At 41.3% G+C, this 19,444-nt stretch overlaps 1 protein-coding gene across 2 annotated transcripts; it reads left to right on the forward strand.

The window, feature by feature from the left end:
- Positions 1-1,401: 1,401 nt before the first annotated feature.
- rgma (repulsive guidance molecule BMP co-receptor a) lies at positions 1,402-16,794 on the forward strand. Of its 2 annotated transcripts, none has more exons than XM_024423553.2 (4): positions 1,402-2,082; positions 6,816-6,931; positions 11,294-11,805; positions 14,231-16,794. In XM_024423553.2, the coding sequence occupies exons 1-4, from the start codon at positions 2,069-2,071 to the stop codon at positions 14,936-14,938; spliced, it is 1,350 nt and encodes a 449-aa protein (XP_024279321.1). In that variant the 5' UTR covers positions 1,402-2,068; the 3' UTR covers positions 14,939-16,794. The 2 variants fall into 2 exon arrangements, with proteins under 2 accessions (XP_024279321.1, XP_024279322.1); XM_024423554.2 differs by lacking the exon at positions 1,402-2,082 and adding an exon at positions 6,462-6,727.
- The last annotated feature ends 2,650 nt before the right edge of the window (positions 16,795-19,444 follow it).

Genomic DNA, 19,444 nt, shown 5'->3' on the forward strand with positions numbered 1-19,444 from the left:
TGTTCGGTGTCATTTTGTTTAATAAAAGAAAATGTACGCTCACCACGCTGCACCTTGGCTCTATACATCTCAAGACATCAAGTTAAAGCTTGGTTGCAAATAGGTCTTCCAAATGGACAATGGCCCCAAGCATACTTCCAAAGTTGTTGCAAAATGGCTTAAGGACAACAAAGTAAAGGTATTGTAGTGGCCATCACAAAGCCCTGACCTCAATCACATAAAATTTGTGGGCAGAACAGAAAAAGTGTGTGCGAGCAAAGAGGCCTACAAATCTGACTCAGTTACGCCAGCTCTGTCAGGAGGAATGAGCCAAAATTCACCCAACTTAATGTGGGAAGCTTGTGGAAGGCTACCTGAAACATTTGGCCCAAGTTAAACAATTTAAAGGCAATACTACCAAATACTAATAGAGTGAATGTACACTTCTGACCCACTGGGAATTATTCTGACATTTCACATTCTTAAAATGAAGTGGTGATCCCAACTGACCTAAGATAGGGAATTTTTACTAGGATTAAATGTCAGGAATTGTGAAAAACCGAGTTTAAATGTATTTGGCTAAGGTGTATGTAAACTTCTGACTTCAACTGTATGTAGGGGTTCATGTCCTGAAATATGTTTAAAAACATGGGCCACCTATTTCTGGTGCCAATCCATGCTGGATGTTTTCCTGTCTCACTACAGCTGGAAAGAAGGCATAATACACCATTGGAGTTTAGCTAATGTCTATCCCCTGACTCAATGATATGGTTGACTCCAATCACTTGTTTGATGGATTTTCCTAATCACAAGGAGGTTGGGGCAGTGAGAGCCTTCTCCACAGAGGGATGGGGGTGGAGGCTGGCCTTGTAATGGCTCCCTAGAAGGAGGGAGTGGTCTGGTCACTCTTCTTGATTTTGATCCTAAAACACAGGTGCAGTGTAATTCACCTATTCCACCTCTGTCTTTGAATCTGATCCATTTTTTACCTTCCCCGCCAAATCCTAAACTATTTTCTTATCTCTAATGCATACTCATGTTGGATGTGTATCCTAGCTCTATTCTTTCACTGTACTACTGTTTATCCATTGCTGTTTCTCTTTCAAACTCAATTAAGTAATTGGGTAAATAGTAGGCTATTTTGGCATAAATGTGAACTAGGCCTACTGTCTAATGAATTGTTGGATACTTCTGAATTTCGCTACACCCGCAATAACATCTGCTAAATATGTGTATGTGACCAATACAATTTTTATTTGATTTGTAGCCCACTATAACAGAGTCTGCATTACTATTAATTACCATTTGATAACAGTGGTTATAGTTGCTATAGTTGTAATACAAAGTAGTGGGAGGAACGAAATGGGGAGGAGGAGCATGAATCTTAGTTATTGTGGTTTATTAACATTTGTTGCAGCAGCTTGTGCGTAATGTTTGGATAATAATCATACTCACTCTAAACATTCGCCAATTGCCTGAAACGGCGCGAGGTGTCGGGGGACTGAAGTGGGGTCCCAGCGGCGTCATGCAGAGACGATCATTGTCTCTCTCACACTTTCTAACTAGCTATTTCACAACAGCGAGGCGAGGAAACGAGCCAGGCCAGAGATATCAGCAGTCCATGTGGCGCAGCAGCGGTGTCCCGAGGGCTCTTCCTCTCAACATCAACAAGAACCAAATAAACTGAGTGCAGGAATACAAGCGCAAAGATGAGAACAACTGTTGGAGTTAAATTCTATTAATATTTTATGAGACATGTTCGTTATATCGGGTGACTGTTTAGTCAAAGTAATGAGGCAGACGAATTGCCTCCAAATGTAGGAGAATCAGTTAATTGACCAGGTTCTCTCTCAACTACCAGCGAATTATTGTGTGAAAAAAAATACTTTAATCACACTCGTTATCTGTTACACCATCGAAGGAAACCATGCATGGAAGGCGGCATTTCCCACCAAGTTAAACAGTGTTATACGCACTACATTTGGATTAGCGTGCTGTACAACACATAGCTACCGGTATTTCGGGTGGAATTTCGGAGTGGCTTCATTTGCGCTTTCCTCGCGTTCCGCAGCTAAACTTGGAGAGCTCCATGCAGTCGCGAAGGTTGGTATTGGCCGTTTCTCAATATAGTGACAATTGGGCTATTTTCAGAGAGAAATTGAAGTCTGAAATCTAAACTCGTAATGTCGATGGACATTGGTGATATTTCTGTCAATGGGTCATTTTTGTTTAAGGGTTCTTTCCTATTTTTGTCAGTGGACTATAGGAGACAATTTATATTGTAAAGAGTAATGATTATCCATGTGTTGATGACTCTTTTAATAAATTAGCCCCTGCTTTATGTGCTAGGCTATAGATATTTTCTTTATGTAAAATGTTTTTGGGCAAAATAGACCAATTGCATACACAGTACAGGCTACAAAATAGGATTCGCAATGCAAGTTGTCCAACTGTAATAACATGTTTTGAATGTTATTATAGGCATGACAATGTGTTGACATATGGCATTGCTTTATCAATAATTGTATAGCCTCATAGGCCTATGTGTAATTGTGAGTTCACCATTGTTAAGAATATGTATATGTACTCAATATGATGACATTAGGTCTACAATAATCATATGCTTCTCCTCTTTCACATTGCTCAAATCAAACACCTTACGCACGCATTATTCAGGAAAAAACTGCAATTGGAAGCATATAAGACAGCTTCCAATTAAGCGCCTATCATATTTGTGTTTTTAATATATTAAAAAAACAGAGAGATGGGCTTCATTATTCGCTGTGGTAGAAAGGAAACGGGAAAGTATCACGATTCAATGTCGATGACTGATTGACAGTTGTAGGCTACTGTAGACTAATAATTGCGCTAAAGCGCCACAAAGACCAATTCTATGACAAATAAACTTATCCCGCACTCATAATGCCATGTGTCTGCATTCATAATGCCATTTGTGTTTGCCATATCTAGAGTTAATAAAGGTGTCATCTGTTGGAAAGTGTGAAGTAACTTCCCCGGTGTCATACAGTATAGGCTAAGACAGCCCATATGTGTCTATGGGACAGATGCATTATTAGTGTACCTCCCCAAAATATAGCCGAATGACACCAACTGGAACATTGTAGTAGACTCAGTTTATGAATTTCAATCGAAATGTAGGCCTTGGTATTGTAAGCGTACAGATAGGCCTGACGTTTATATTCCAAGGTCAATGATGGCAAAATGAGATCAAAACATCCATTTGTTCCATGGACTGATTAAGTTTGGGGTGAATGTGGTTTTATCTAGCATTACACGAGGCATTACATGGGGGCCTTTGATATCTGCTATTAGGCCTACAGATGTAGGATCTTAATTTGATCACCCTGTTGCAGGAGAACATTCCTGCAATGCAGAAATTGTAAAAATGTAGTGTATTTGAGGTTTAAAAAGGCTTCTGAAGTTTGTAATTTCCACTTTTAAATTTCATACTAGATTTTTAACTAAGAAAAATGTAGCAACCCCTACCAAAATGTCCATTCATTATAATCCACATAATAATTCACATGTCCTGTTGCTGCAGGATTATTTTTCTGGTGTAGCAAACTGGCTCAAGTTAAGATCCTACATATGTACAGTGAGATGTCATTAAATGTTCTACAAGTCTAGGCTACATGTCAATTACCACACATTCATAAGCAATGCAAAACACCTCCCAGTCCTTACAGAACTTATGTTAAGAAATATAGCCTACTATCACTGTAATACCACTCAAGTGGCCCAAACAAACACTAAAACACATGTAGTTCCCACAAACTATGCTGTTTAATTTGGGTTGATAATTCAGTCATATTAATCTATAGCCATTGCCCATGTTCTACCTCTTTCCAGAAAAATAGTTAGTCTGGATGGTATTTGGTGGTTCTCCAGTAGGCTAATGTCCCCAGGGTTTTTCATCAACCCCAATAGACTAGTATAACCCATAGAGATAGATAGAAGACCCATCTTTGTATCTGTGCCAAGTTAACGCATGTGACAAAATGGGCAGTTCCACTGAGGCTATCTCCATTTTAAAGTAGTACATTTTCTTCTTCATTGTCTGATTTCTCCCAACTCATAGGAATCCCCACCCAGTTGACTCCTTTAAAATGGTGGACACACTCAATGGCAATGTCCATTTTAAAATGGGTTATATCCATGATGAGTAATCTATCTCAATGGTATAACCTTATTAGCCTACACAGTATGTATGAAAGCTTACATAACCGCTCAGCTGAATATTATTCTAAATATCTTCTCATTGAAGTGCAATTGTGCAGCAATAAGTTCAATGTCTTATTACATCAACCACCTTAATTGCTTGATATTTAAGGATAAAAAGAATGGATCAACATGGTGAGAAACATTTTATGCCATACAAAGGACAAGACTTGCTTTAGTGACATCTCTACTGGTTTCGTTGAGAGTGTACTAACCAGCATAACATATCATTTGACACAGCTTAAAGAACAAGTTTTGCTTAAGTATCTTTAAGTATTTAAAAAAAAACTTATATCAGGATTTCTCACCCTCTTTTTGATTAGTAAGGCTATTATCTTTTTTTCTGTTTTTTATCGCCATAATTTTTCGCACATTTTCAATTCTACACAGATTGTCACAAATAGCATCTAATTATCACTTAACTGAATCATTCTGTGTAGATCTCATTTGTTTTTGTAGCCTACATGATGGCTTTAAGTTGCCTATGTCACTGTAATCATTTGACATATTTGACATTGTCAGGTGTCAGTCATCATGGTGTCATAGATAGAACTTTTGTATTACTATTCAGTGCTTGACTTGAGCAGGGGCTCATTTGAGTTGAGTAGCGGCACCTCAAATGTTCTACTGCTTGAGCTTCTGCACCTTTTATAGCAGGGTTCCCCAACTGAACAGTACTGAACAAAGATATAAATGCAACATGCAAAGTGTTGGTCCCATGTTTCATGAGCTGAAATAAAAGATCCCAGACATTTTCCATATGCACCAAAAGATTATTTCTCAACCATTTTGTGCACAACATTTTAAACATCCTAGTTAGTGAGCATTTCTCCTTTGCCAAGATAATCCATCCACCTGACCTGTGTGGCATATCAAGAAGCTGATTAAACTGTATGGTCATTGCACAGGGGCACCTTGTGCTGGGGACAATAAAAGGCTACTCTAAAATGGGCAGTTATGTCACTCAACACAATGCCACAGATGTCTCAAGTTTTGAGGGAGTGTGCAATTGGCATGCTTACTGCAGGAATGTTGCCAGAGAATTGAATGTTCATTTCTCGACCATAAGTCGCCTTCAATGCCGTTTTAGAGAATTTGGCAGTACGTCCAACCGGCCTCACAACCGCAGACCACGTGTAACAATGCCACCCCAGGACCTCCACATCAGACTTATTCACCTGCGGGATCGTCTGAGGGGGGAGGGGCTGCTGAGGAGTTTTTCTGTCTGTAATAAAGCCTTTTTTGTGGGGAAAAAGTCATTCTGATTGGCTGGGCCTGACTCCCAAGTAGGTAGGCCTATGCCCTCCCATGGCTGCGCCCCTGCCCAGTCGTGAAATCCATAGATTAGGTCCTAATGAATGTATTTATATTGACTGATTTCCTTATATGAACCGTAACTGTTGCATGTTGCATTTATATTTTTGTTCAGTGTAGTTAAAAAGGATGGTTAGTACGTTTCATATAAACTATAGGTCAAAGCACACGATAAGTGCGATTCACCACGTTACAGGCTTACCTGCTCCAACATATATTTACACGACATATACTATTATTTAGGTTAGCATGTGCTGTTAGCAGCAAAGCAAAACACTGTTCCCAATAAACTATTGACAAGAGACCCAAACGTGACTACAACGAACAAATCTACACATTGAGGTGTAATTTGACACTTAGGAGGGGCCGAAAGCTGGAACAACCGCACCTCATTGGCCCAGTCAGTAGTAGGCAATTGCCTAAACTGCACCTTCTTGGCACTGAGGAAGCTCGATTAAACTGACTCGCGGTGCACCAGTCTATGGCCCGTGACGTGACAGGGCAAAAACGGTGAGGGAGGAGAGCCTGCTCAAATCGAACAGTAATCTGCGCTGCTCCATTATGTTGTCAACAAGGGAGCATTGGTCATCGTTCAGAAACATATCTCTTTTCCATAAAATATATGTTCAAATTTTCTAACTAGTTTTCATTGGGAAGGCAGATTTTTTTTAGAAATCAAAAGCAATCACCTTTGCATGTGAAAACATAAAATCATACTCATTACTCCACGTGCATAACCTAGGTGACTACTTCACATTTGTTTTGAGCCAGCGTAGGCCAGTTGTTTGGCACTGGCTCAGGCAGGTTTTGTTAAGGATACAGCTTTTGTCAAAATGTTGTTTTCGCACCAGGTTTAGAAGAATTTACACAGCAGGTTATGATTATTTGGTTAAGATTAGCTATAATGCACCCCACATTTTTGTGGGGATAAAAGCTGTATCCCATCTAGACATGACGGCTCACGCCCAGGAAGCAACTAAACGAACGCAATCACTTTTCAACCGGTGCAAAACCGGGCCAGATAAAATCGAATCTCCTCACTCCGTAAATGGAAGATCGATTGCCAGCTTTCACTGTTTGCTGAGGAATTCGAGTGCAGTCAATAGGCTTCTAGAAAGAAGGCGAAGTTACTTCGAGAGTTCGAACCAAGTTCTTGTTCGAGGACATGACTGCATTCCTTAACTCCAGACCTCATGTAGCCTTCTGATTTGGTTTATTCAACCAGATAGACGATACGAATTTCTTCTAATTCATTTTTCCACCTTCTCATTTGATTCCACCAGGGAGAGAGAAGTGCGACCCCGTGCTGGATGGATGGTTATGGGGAAAGGAGCAGGAGGACCTTCGGCGCTTGAAGTCGGCAAGATCCTTGTTGTGTTTCTTTGCCTGTTTCCTTCTGGTAAGATAATATTAGAGATACTAATTGAATCATGCCTCTGTAAACAGTGTTAATATGATTAATGTAGTTATTACAATCCTTGTTTAGTTATACTCTCTTGAGGTCTTGCAAGGTTAGCCCAGTACCACGATGATGGCAAAATCCACACAATGAAAAGGACAAGACACATTGTTACATTGAGGCAATATTCACGGATACAATGTTAAATTGAAACAAGCTTCACAGAATGTATACATAAATGCATTGTTACCTTTAGCAAAAGCGTTTTCCGTCGTGCCAAAGCAGTACATTTTCTACAAATGTAGCATCCGTTTGCAAGTTTTGCAGCTCACATAGTATTAAAAAGACAATATTTGAGTGTATCAACAAAAATGTAAGAATTTAATAAATTGCATGTCAACACTGGCAAAATGCATACAATATCAGAGACCCGTGGAATCGACTGTCGGTGCAAACAGCCACTTATTTCGCCTTTCTTGTGCTCCATGTTGTGAGTTTGAGGCCTATGCTATAGTCGTAATAATTTTCTGTTAGTTATAGAAATAACGTCTTATTTTAATTTAACCGTTTTACGCAGCTCTAGGCTACTCAAGTGCTACACCCCCGTGCGGTTGTTTGTTTGGGGGGATGGGGGTAGGGTTTACGGATTCTATCCCCCTTTACTAAAGTAGCCTACTTTCTTGATTTTACTTTTTATTTTGGCCTCGGTCAAAACAAGTAAAGTTACCCTGAACTGCACATCGAATTTCCCCCTGAGCAATTCATAACCATGCTTAGGTTATTCATTATTTGACCTGCATGGTTCTAGTAAAAGTAAACCTGAAATAAAACTTGATCAAGCACAGCTAATAATGGTCTTACTTTCCTGTTTATGAGATCCAAAAATACCATATCTCCATGCCCCATAGAACTCAATTTGCCAACCTTCATTATTATTATTATTATTTTTTAACCTTTTATTTAACTAGGCACGTTGGTTAAGAACACAATCTTATTTACAATGATGGCCCACCATTTTTATCGGTTTCTTTCAAATCACTTACTGACAAATGCAAGTGTTCCTTTTTGAAGTTTATTAGTTGCTGAGGTGGGAGTGGTGTGTCATTTGGTGGTGGTGGGGAAATCGTTGTTGTGGTGTGGTAGAACCATCAGCATTCAACTGAAAGTGTTGGCTGCTCAGTTCTGAGGAAACGTTTGGTGGAGGAAATGAAGGCCTAAACTGAAGTTTGTTTATTAGGCGACAGCTAGGAGATCCAATTGTATTGGTATTTGCTTTTAATTACATCTATTATGTCCTATATACCCACCCCTTTTTTTCATGCCTCCCAAAGCAACTTAAATTTCAGCTCATGTAATTTAAGTACCAGGGAATGCCTGTTGAAAATTGCGTTACTCTTTGATTACGGCCTTCTGCAATGGACAGGTGGATATCTTATATCCAGTTTGAACTGTGGAATGGTGAGACCTCTCTTCTGGTCCTGGAGCCCCCCCCCCACAATTGCCTCAACCCATTGCTGATGAAACTCAATCTAATCCCTTTACACAGGGCTAATTTATGACTCTGCTGGTCTCTTCTCAATGGCAAATTACATTGTCTTCATTCAGAGCTGTAAGACTACCCCCTCCCACATTGGCTCACACAAACTCATACCCCCTCTGGTTCACTTCAACAAGCTGGATTCTCAAATGGGAAGGTCTTTCCTCACCCCTGGTGGGTTTTTTATAAAGGCTGATTTCTGGCTTTTAGCCATGCAACAGGAGGATATAGTATAAATGAAAACACTGGGTAGGATACCAATTGGTGAATTTATGCAGTTAACACTTCTGAGTAGCTTGTTTTGACTAATTCAAATTGTATTTGTCACATGCGCCGAATACAAGAGGTGTAGACCTTACAGCTTACTTACAAGCCCTTAACCAACATTGCAGTTTTAAGAAAAATAAGTGTTAAAAGTATTTACTAAAATAAACAGAACTAATAAAAAAAATATTAATTCAAGAGCAACAATAAAATAACAGTAGCGGGTTATATACAGGAGGTACCGGTATAGAGTCAATGATGCAACCTGTCAGGATGCTCTCGATGGTACAGCTGTAGAACGGTTTGAGGATCTGAGGACCCATTCCAAATCCTTTCAATCTTCTGAGGGGGTATAGGCGTTGTTCCCTCTTACTGACTGTCTTGGTGTGTTTTGGCCATGATAGTTCGTTGGTGATTTGGATATCAAGGATCTTAAAGCTCTCAACCTGCTCCACTACAGCCCTGTCGAGGAGATTGGGGGTGTGCTCGCCCTTTCTTTTCCTGTAGTCCACGATCATCTCCTTTGTCTTGATCACATTGAGGGAGAGGTGTTATCCTAGCACCACACTGCCAGGTCTCTGACCTCCTCCCTATAGGTTTCATTGTTGATGGTGATCAGGCCGACCTCTGTGTCGTCTGCAAACTTAATGATAGTGTTGGAGTCGTGGGTGAACAGGGAGTACAGAAGGGGACTGAGCACACACCCCTGAGGGTCCCCCATGTTGAGGATCAGGGTGGCAGATGTGTTGTTACCTTTCTTTACCACCTTGGGGTGTCCTGTCAGGAAGTCTAGGATCCAGTTGCAGAGGGAGGTTTTTAGTCCCAGGGTCCTTAGCTTAGTGATTAGCTTTGAGGGCACTATGGCATTGAATGCTGAGCTGTAGTCAATGAACAGCATTTTCATGTAGGTGTTTTATTTGTCCAGGTGGCAAAGGGCAGTGTGGAGTGCAATTAAGATTGCATCATCTGTGGATCTGTTGGGGCGGTATGGAAATTGGAGTGGGTCTATAGTTTCTGGGATAATGGTGCACCTCATGGCTACAGACGTGAGTGCTATGGGTCGGTAGTCATTTAGGCAGGTTACCATAGTCCCTGTGCCCAAGAACACCATGGTGGTCTGCTTGAAATGTTTGTATTACAGACTCGGTCAGGGACAGGTTGAGAATGTCAGTGAAGATATTTGCCAGTTGGTCAGCGCATGCTGAGTACATGTCCTGGTAATCCATCTGGCCTTGTGAATGTTGACCTATTTTAAAGGTCTTACTCACATTAGCTACGGAGAGCGTGATCACACAGACGTCCGGAACAGCTGGTGCTCTCATGCATGCTTCAGTGTTGCATGCCTCGAAGTGAGCATAGAAGTGATTTAGCTCATCTGGTAGGCTCGTGTCACTGGGCAGCTCTCGGCTGTGCTTCCCTTTGTAGTCCGTAATAGTTTTTTACGCCCTGCTACATCCGACGAGCGTTGGCGCTAGTGTAGTACGATTCACGGACAACTCCGCCAGCTGTATGTTATCCATGTCGTCGTTCAGCCACAACTCGGATAAACATAAGATATTGCAGTTTTTAATCTCCCGTTGGCAGGTTCGTCTTGATCGGAACGCATCTATCTTTTCATCCAATGATTGCACGTTGGCTAATAGGACTGATGGCAGCGGCGGATTAGCCGCTTGCCGTCGGATCCTTACATGGCACCCTGACCTATGTCCCCGATATTTCTGTCTCTTCATGCAAATGACGGGGATTTGTGCCTTGTCTGAAGTAAATCCTTTGCGTCCGTCCAGTACGAGGTGAGTAATCGCTGTCCTGATATCCAGAAGCTCGTTTCGGTCATTAGAGACAGTGTCAGAAACAAAATAAGTTACAAATAGCGCGACTAAGGACAACACAATAGCACAATTGGTTAGGCGCTTGTAAAACGGCAGTGATCTCCTCCGGTGCCATTACAAGAGTGGCCTGAGGTGTATGTTGGTGTTTTTAATAATTTATCCCCCAATGTCCCTGTTGAAATAAAGTTAGTATATTTTTTTTACAAGTTAAATTAATACACCATGTCTTCTACAAAAATATATATTTTTGGTGATGCATTAACTTTTGCAAGTCTACTGTGTCTCTTGGAAATTTTGAATCTCACTTTGTGTGCTGTATGTTCTTTAAGAATGTGATGGTGTTCATTGAGTGTTATGAAATCTCAGAGCAGAATTGATTTGAACTTGGCAAATTGCAGCCACTTGGAATCCACATGTGGTGGAATTTTGGGTTTCTTTACACATGAGGGCAGAGTTATTTAATGGAAATAAATGCTCAATTTGTCTTGACACTGAAAAAACATGGAAAAACTAAAAGGATGCAGCAGGACTTTTTGGAATTACAGAAGTCTAAATAGAAGGCATTGCCCTTACATAGGTTATTGTTATAGGTTTCAAAACACACAGATAAGACTATAACACTTGCTTTGTATAAAAAATATCTTAGTACATAAAAAAACTGTCCATTGTAAGTATTGTTTTTTTTCCATTGTTTGTTTGAACTATGGTCCTAATGTTTTCTTCTCTCTACAGTGAGTCTGCAGTGTAAGATCCTCAAGTGTAACTCAGAGTTTTGGGCCTCCACCTCAAGCTCCGGCCCGGAGGAGGAGTTCTGTACTGCGCTGCGGGCGTACAACAACTGTGTACGCCGCACCGCACGCACCTGCAGGGGCGACTTAGCCTACCACTCAGCCCAACATGGCATAGAGGATCTCATGAGCCAGAACAACTGCTCCAAGGAGGGGCCTACAACTCAGCCTCGAGCCCGGACCCCCCCTCCACCACCACAGCTACAGCCTGACAGCCAGGAGCGCTCCGATGGGCCAGAGCAGTGTCATTACGAACGCAGCCTTCATCGCCAATCCTCGCCACCCAACTACACCCACTGTGGCTTCTTTGGAGACCCGCACCTCCGTACTTTCAGCGATGACTTCCAGACCTGCAAGGTTGAGGGAGCCTGGCCCCTTGTCCATAACAAATACCTGTCTGTTCAGGTGACCAACACACCTGTCGTGCCTGGCTCCTCTGCTACGGCCACCAGCAAGGTGAGAGGAGCCTCTACAGCTCTCTATCATATTCACATGTTGAATCCATGACATATTGACTATATTGTGGGCACAGCATAGTTATCAACGTCAATCATCCCCAGACAGTCTAACTACTGATCAAGTATTCTGTGATAAATTCTTTGCCAAGGACTGAAACCTTGCAAAACTACTCGTTTGAAGTAAAATGTCACCACTTCTCTTATCATAGAAATACCAACAGACCTTGCAAAAAAATTCTGAAAACACCTGTCTTCTCACCGCTGTGGAGGAGTGTACAAGTGTTCTAAGTAAAGAACTCCGAAATAGCAAAAAATATAGCTTGATAGCTAGCTATGTCCACTATTACATAATTGAGCTTCCAATATGGGCCCATAAAGGAAAGCTGTGTTAAAATGCCAGGTAGAGGTTTTTAGGAAAGGGAACATTTTGTTGTCTGTCCTGACCAAGGCTGGTACTCCTCTATTCTGCCATTTTCTTACTAAAGAAAGCCCTTTCAGGGAATGGGAAAATATGTTGGCCGGTTTGTATGAATCAGTAAACAGACAAATTGTACTGCAGTGATTAGTTTGTAGGAGCTCTCAAATCAAGAAATAGTATCGTAAGTAAGACCTTCGTATGTAAGGTTCTGGGCCTCTTTAATGTGGGTAGAGAAGTAGGAACAGCCTTGTGGACTCTGGTTAATGTTTGGATCAGTTCCATCGCAGACCAAGAGGCAATACACAGACCAATTGTTGGGATCTTGATAAGGTTTACAAATGATATGCCAGTATTATAACAGCAGTATAAACATCAAACGTTACCAGGTGGCTCCAGCCCTCTCGCTTTTTGTTTTGTTAACAGCCAAGACTAATGTTAGGCCCACTGTATGTGTAGCAGTCCATACCCTAGCATTGTGTGTATGTGAATTAGGAACTGTTGTTTTAACTAAGTGCTCAAGCCATGCAGGAAACTGCAGACATTTTCTCCACATTAGTTGGCCCTCATACCTCATCAATTATCATTGTTTTGCTTCTATGGTACATTGGACGGCCTGGAGGGTTTACCCTGAAATGGCTTTCACTAACTTAAGGGGAAAACCAAGAACCCTGAGCATTTGTAGTCTGTGAATTCACTTAATATTCGGTCCACATTTGGTGAAATTCTGGCAATAGTGATTGTGTGACCAAAAGACCTCCGTGCGCTGTATCCTGACTTGAGGGTTTACACTGAAACTTTGTCCTCAATCACATAAAGAGAAAGACCAATTTTCCATCATCAGACCTAATGATGCACTTTCAGCATTCAGGCTTTTTTCTGTGCACTTAAGGTAATTATATTTGTACACAGCTGTACTTGGAAACAAATTAGACAGCTTTTTAAGTTATTCAGTCTGGACAAAGGGAAAACAATGCTACAGCCTATACCAACAAGACTTCCCTGGTTATAGATAGACCATGGCATTGCTGGAGCTCTGCTTAACATTGGCTCCTGCTGCAGTGTATGGGAACTGTCGTTTGTATACTCTACCAGTGTGACATGCTAGCTGTTCCCTTAGATGTCCAGTCATTGAGCCAATGACTATCCACTTAAATGCTCTTCTCAGTAGAAATATATAAAAAAGAAAAAATTTTTTTTAGCGTTGGCGACAATTTAGCAGCGATGGGCCACCGCTGCCAAATTAATATATTGGAAACACTGACTACCTTCATTAAGGTTAATGATACAAATAGTTTCTTTATGCACAGGGTTTTTGCATGTTCTTAGATAAAGTTGTCCTTTGAAAACGGGAGATAGAGGGGTGGGCTGGGTGGCAGATGGGTGCTCGTGCTCCCCTCCCCCCCCACACTCTGAGATCAGAGCCTCTCGGCTGTACCGGGCTCACTTCTGTGACAACGGCTCACTGGCGTCCTAATGAAACCATGCAAGCGGAGAAGTGACCAGCCTGAGTTAATTAGCCGCAGAGCATGCTCTCCCCTACTGGCCCAGTGCCACTCCCCAGAGCATAGTTCTGGGGTTCACAGGCATGTTTTTCAGCACTATGAATGGCTCGTCTTTGTGTCTGCACACTAAGGCCTGATTTAACATGGCCTATACCCATGTTTTCTGAGGCCGTTTACTTTGGCCTCCCCTATGTTGAGGCAGAGCTGAAATGTGAAGGTCTGCATTACACAAACTACTGGTGGTGTTAATGCCAAAGCACAAAGATACCCCTCAGTCATTTGTGTAGCCCTACCACTAACTCTTGTCCACATAAACATGACAATAGAGAGCCTCCATACAGTTATTAAATTCAACTGGTGTTCAATGATTTCATTAATTTGATGTCTATATGTACCTTTTCTATTTTCAGCCTCAAAAGGCTCCACCATTACCTGAAACGTATTGAATGAGCTAACTATTGTTGTGCTGACTGTTATTTCTAATCCCCTCTCTCTTGCTACAGTTGACAATCATCTTCAAGAACTTCCAGGAGTGTGTGGACCAGAAGATGTATCATGCAGAGACAGATGAGCTGCCTGCAGCGTTCGCCGATGGCTCCAAGAACGGTGGAGACCGTCACGGGGCCAACACGCTACGCATCGTGGAGAAGGTGCCTGGGCAGCAGGTGGAGATCCACGCTCGCTACATCGGTACAACCATTGTGGTCCGGCAGGTGGGGCGATACCTGACCTTTGCTGTGCGGATGCCAGAGGAAGTAGTGAACTCTGTAGAAGACCGAGACAACCAGGACCTGTACCTCTGCCTGCACGGCTGCCCCGCCAACCAACGCATCGACTTCAGGACATTCAGGGCCCGTGCAGTGGAGGGCCACGGCCTGAGCAGGACTGGCAGCCCTCCCCATGGGTTTACCTACAAGGCTGCCATGGCTAAGTGTAAAGAGCGCCTCCCAGTGGAGGACCTGTACTTCCAGTCCTGTGTGTTCGACCTGCTTTCCTCTGGGGACGTCAACTTCACCATGGCTGCCTACTATGCCTTTGAGGATGTGAAAATGCTCCACTCCAACAAGGACAAATACCACATTTATGAAAAGGATGCATTTGGGAGTAATGCGGCGCCAAGGGGATCAGATGTGTTCTCGCTAGTCCTCCTCAACTTTCTGGCTGTGTTGTTCATCTATAGTCCCCTGCCAACATCATCCTCATTATGCTAGCTGTCAGTGGGTATGAAACAGTGCTCTCACCGTGTCATACTTCACCACCACTGCTCTGTCCTCAGTGGCTGGTGGCCAGTGGAGTCCGCAAGCCCTTCCATCCCTCTGAGGGGACAGAGCAGCCCATGTGCAATCAAACTCATCCCAGCCATGGTTTCATCATTGTTTTGTTGTTGTCATCATGTGTTGACTTCCATCTGGTGGTGAGGTGAGCTCTATGTGCTCCCACCTATCATTACATTCATTCTGCTGGTTTAAGGACTGGTCCTTTGATGAAGGAGAGCGGTGGTGAGTGAGGAGAGCCCAGGAGCCCCAGTACTTTGGATATCAAGCTGGGATTAAATCCCACATTCCCACTGGGACTGCATGTGCCTATGGGAAGCGAGATGAGATTATCTCTTGCAGAAAGAACCTCACTGGTTCCAAGCCAGTGGAGCTCCCTGTGGCTCATGGGTATGGGCTAGACAACATGACAGGGGCTTTTGTTAACCTCTGGCCAGAAGTAGCTCCCTGTTTGATCTTCCAGCTTTGGAAAAGCTGTAGCTTTTTGGAGGAAGCTCTCAGCCAAAAGGATGTCAGAGCAGCGAGTCTAGTTGTCTGCTGTGGAGATTAATAGGTCATAACGCCAGGTCTTTTGTAACATTGTGTGTTTGTTTGTCTGTGTGTGTGTGCGCGCACCTCTGTGGTTAATTGTGTACTCCAGAAACGGTTGTGTGTGAGAGTGAGTGTTACTCAAAAGTGCAAGAAATCTTTCCTTGGGAGAAATATTTCTTAATGTTGTTATATTGCACCCCAGGTTCCAATATAGAACCGTCATGGTGGTCTAGAGTCAGTTGAAACTGCCTCTGCCTGCCAAGTGGTTACTTCTAAGTGAACTGGCAGACAGTAAAAAAATATTTTCCCAACTTTTTACCTGTCAATCAGTGTCAAATAGACTTAGTTCAAATATTGCCGTTTTAAAGTGTTAAGTATGATAAATGTATTTTTTTTGTATCAGGTCTAATTAGGAATGGAGATGTTCATAAGGAAAATGCCCTGAACAAAATCTACCAACGGCACACAATGCAGAAACGCAGATCACGTTTACACAGTATCTCTCTTCATTCAACCAACCAACTTTCATGTACAATGTATCATGGCCAAGAAATTGTTTTCTACAGATCATTTGTTTCTTGTCTAGGCAGTCAACAGTTCCCTGCAGATGTAGGTATATTGGCAATGTGATGGGTTTGAGAAAGGTATAGTCACACTAGGTTAAAATAAAATGTTTTCCCACCCGTGGTGTGCTTCCACCAAATGGACTTGTTGCGGATACAAATCAGTGTGATGAAGTAGTGCACACAAAATGTACTTTAAGTTCAATTTGTTTCCATTGTATTTTCAATTCTACCGATAGTTTTGTCACATTGTAGAAAATGTACCTACTCTGGTCTTGACACATGCGCTCTAGCCAACAGCTGGCAGATACAGTGTGGGTAGGCTTGTCTACATTGACATTATTATGGATAAGAGCAAGAATATTTGTCAAATGGCAGTCAAGCATCAAACATCATGTCACCAGATCCTCAACATTTATTGGAAAGGAGCATCAAGCTCATCACCGTGCACTTTCATCACCCTGTGAAGTTCATTTATTTCATCTGTCATCTAATAAGCGGCATTGTTTCCCTAGTCGGAGGACACACCATATCACGTGACTCCAAGTTCTTCGATATGATGGTTATTCTATTAATATTTGCACATAAAGGGGTTTCCACTGCCATTTCTCGCATAATTAATTTTACCAACACAAAAAGATCCCACCATGTTGAATGAACAAATTATTTATCGGCATTTATAAAGTTGTACCAAAACTTCCTATTTCTAACACCACTGTCGTGATTTGTTTTATACGGTATGATTTTACCCACATAAAAACTGTGGATGGAAACGTGGTTTACTGACCACTGTAGAGAGCAGGTCCTGTGCGTAAAAGAGGGTGTGGACATGGCTCCGCTATAGGGAACGTACAACTTGCATCTGTCTGTAGACCTGTTAATTTATGGCTTTAATCTTTGCCAAAGAACAAGCCCTGGTGCCAACAATTTTCCCAACAGCTGAATTTTCACTTCTCTCTTTCTCTGGGAACTTTTGCAATAAAGTTTCCATTTGGATTGTGTAGAACGCTGGTGCTACTACTTGAACTTAGTGGATTGACTTATTCAGCGCAGCATGGTAAATAAGCTGTCAGTTTCTGGTTTTGAATTTGATCTTCTGTCATATGTGAAATGCATGCAGCTACAGCAGTGGAGGCTGGTGGGATGAGTTTCATAAGAGGACTGGCTCATTTTAACAGCTGGAATGGAATCAATGGAAATGAGTCAAACGCATGGATTCTATATGTTAATTGTTTAATGCCGTTCCATTTATTCCATTCAGTGGTGTAAATTACTTAAGTAGTACTTTAAAGTGTTTTACTTAAGTCGTTTTTGTGGTATCTGTATTTTACTATTTGTATTTTTGACAACTTTTACTTCACTACATTCTTGAAGAAAATTATGTACTTTTTACTCCATACATTTTTACTGACACCCAAAAGTACTCGTTACATTTTGAATGCTTAGCAGGACAGAAAATGGTCAAATTCACACACCTGGTCATCCATATTGCCTCTGATCTGGCGGACTCACTAAACACATGCTTTGTTTGTAGATGTCAGTGTTAGTGTGACCCTGGCTAGCTGTCTGGTTTGCTTAATATAAGGAATTTGAAATGATTCATACTTTTTAGTTTTGATACTGAAGTATATTTTAGCAACTACATTTACTTTTGATACTTAAGTATATTAAACACATACTTTTAGACTTTGCCTCAAGTAGTATTTTACTGGGGGACTTTTACTTGAGTCATTTTCTATTAAGGTATTTTTAAAACTTTTATTCAAGTATGATATTTGAGTACTTTTTCCACCACTGATTCCATTCCAGCCATTACAATGAGCCCATGCGCCTCCCACCGATCTACAGTACCATTTTGATGTGTTGTAGTTTCTCCATTGCATTGTCTGTGTAATAATTTCATTCACTAGTAAGCCTAAGGGCTCGTTTAAATTCGTACAGCGGAAGTTCAGTGCGATAGCGAAATTGAAAGGTAATTTCTGATTGAGCCGACACATGCAGCATTTATCGTGAATGCAGTCTCCACGAGCCAGGAGCTTTGCCTTAAAATGTCAATCATGCTATAGCGCTGAACTTTCACGATACAGATTTAATCAAGTTCTAAATCTTGAGGCTGGAGATACTAATACTTCAAAGGCATGTTATATGAAGAAGACATTGAACCTTTCATTCTGGTTGGATCTTGATTTGCATTATTTGTTGTATACCCAAGTAAGGATAAAACCTTGTCAGACGATTTGCTTCGGGGGGTTTTCCGATTTCATCTCGGTTGAATATTTTTGGGTTTTACCTTCCTAGTCCCTTAGCACTCATCTATTAAACAACTTAAAAGGTAATATATCCTTACACTGAAGTATTTGGCCTAACTACTGCTATGGGAGCATGTGCAGTTTGTTCTTAGTCTGGCCTTAAAAGATGATCAAAGAAACAAAAATGAATGTAACACTGAATCTTGTGATTATAGATGTAATTTGTATTGTAAGTTTGATATATGGTTCTACATGTGTAATGTGTGATTGTATACATGTTTGTTGTTGAATTGCTAAAATATTGTATTATCTGTTGTGTTGAATTTATCACTACAGTTTTGTATATGAGAAAAGGTTTGGTGAATGTGACCTTTTTTATTTAAAAAGGATTTAGTGAAAACGTGAACATTACAAAGCTGTTGGGTTGTCAGGGCCTATTTTTCAGCTATCCATTAATGGCAGGAATCCTATACTGGTTACTGTAGTTTCAGAGCATTCCTTTACCTGCTCAAGGAGACAAGTTAACCTTGATTCCATCCACCTAGATGTCTACTAAGGGAATACAAGAAAGTTTTTTTGGTGTTCATGTCTTTCATTTTAAAGCACTTTATGTTTTTTCACTTGGCTCTTACTTGGTTTGAACTTGATTGTGAATAGAGGTTGTCAGACTTGTAACGGTAGAAAAATATGGAATAAAAAAAAAACATGTCCGATTGGGAGAAGCCAGAAAGATCAAACTGTGTATGTAGGACAAAAGCGGTGCCACAAACTGTTTATACTGTAAATTATTTATTAAATAAAAGACAGCACCCAAAGTGAACCTCTTATGTTTCATAGTGATAATGAAATACTTAAGAGATGAAAAGCATTGTTAAAATTCTTGATTCCCAGTGGTGTTGCGTTCAGTGCCTTGATTTGCATAGTTACACTGCCCCCTGGTGTAAGCGTTTAATGGTATGAATACATTTGAACTGCTCCGGGGGAGTCCTGACATATCATACAAAACAAGCATCTCGATAGTAATCCAGGTAATAGCCATGGATGTTCATATTAGCATATACAGTGCATGCCGGAAGTATTCAGACCCCTTCACTTTTTCC

The sequence above is a fragment of the Oncorhynchus tshawytscha genome, linkage group LG06 (genome assembly GCF_018296145.1).
Source record: "Oncorhynchus tshawytscha isolate Ot180627B linkage group LG06, Otsh_v2.0, whole genome shotgun sequence".
Taxonomy (NCBI): Eukaryota; Metazoa; Chordata; class Actinopteri; order Salmoniformes; family Salmonidae; genus Oncorhynchus; species Oncorhynchus tshawytscha.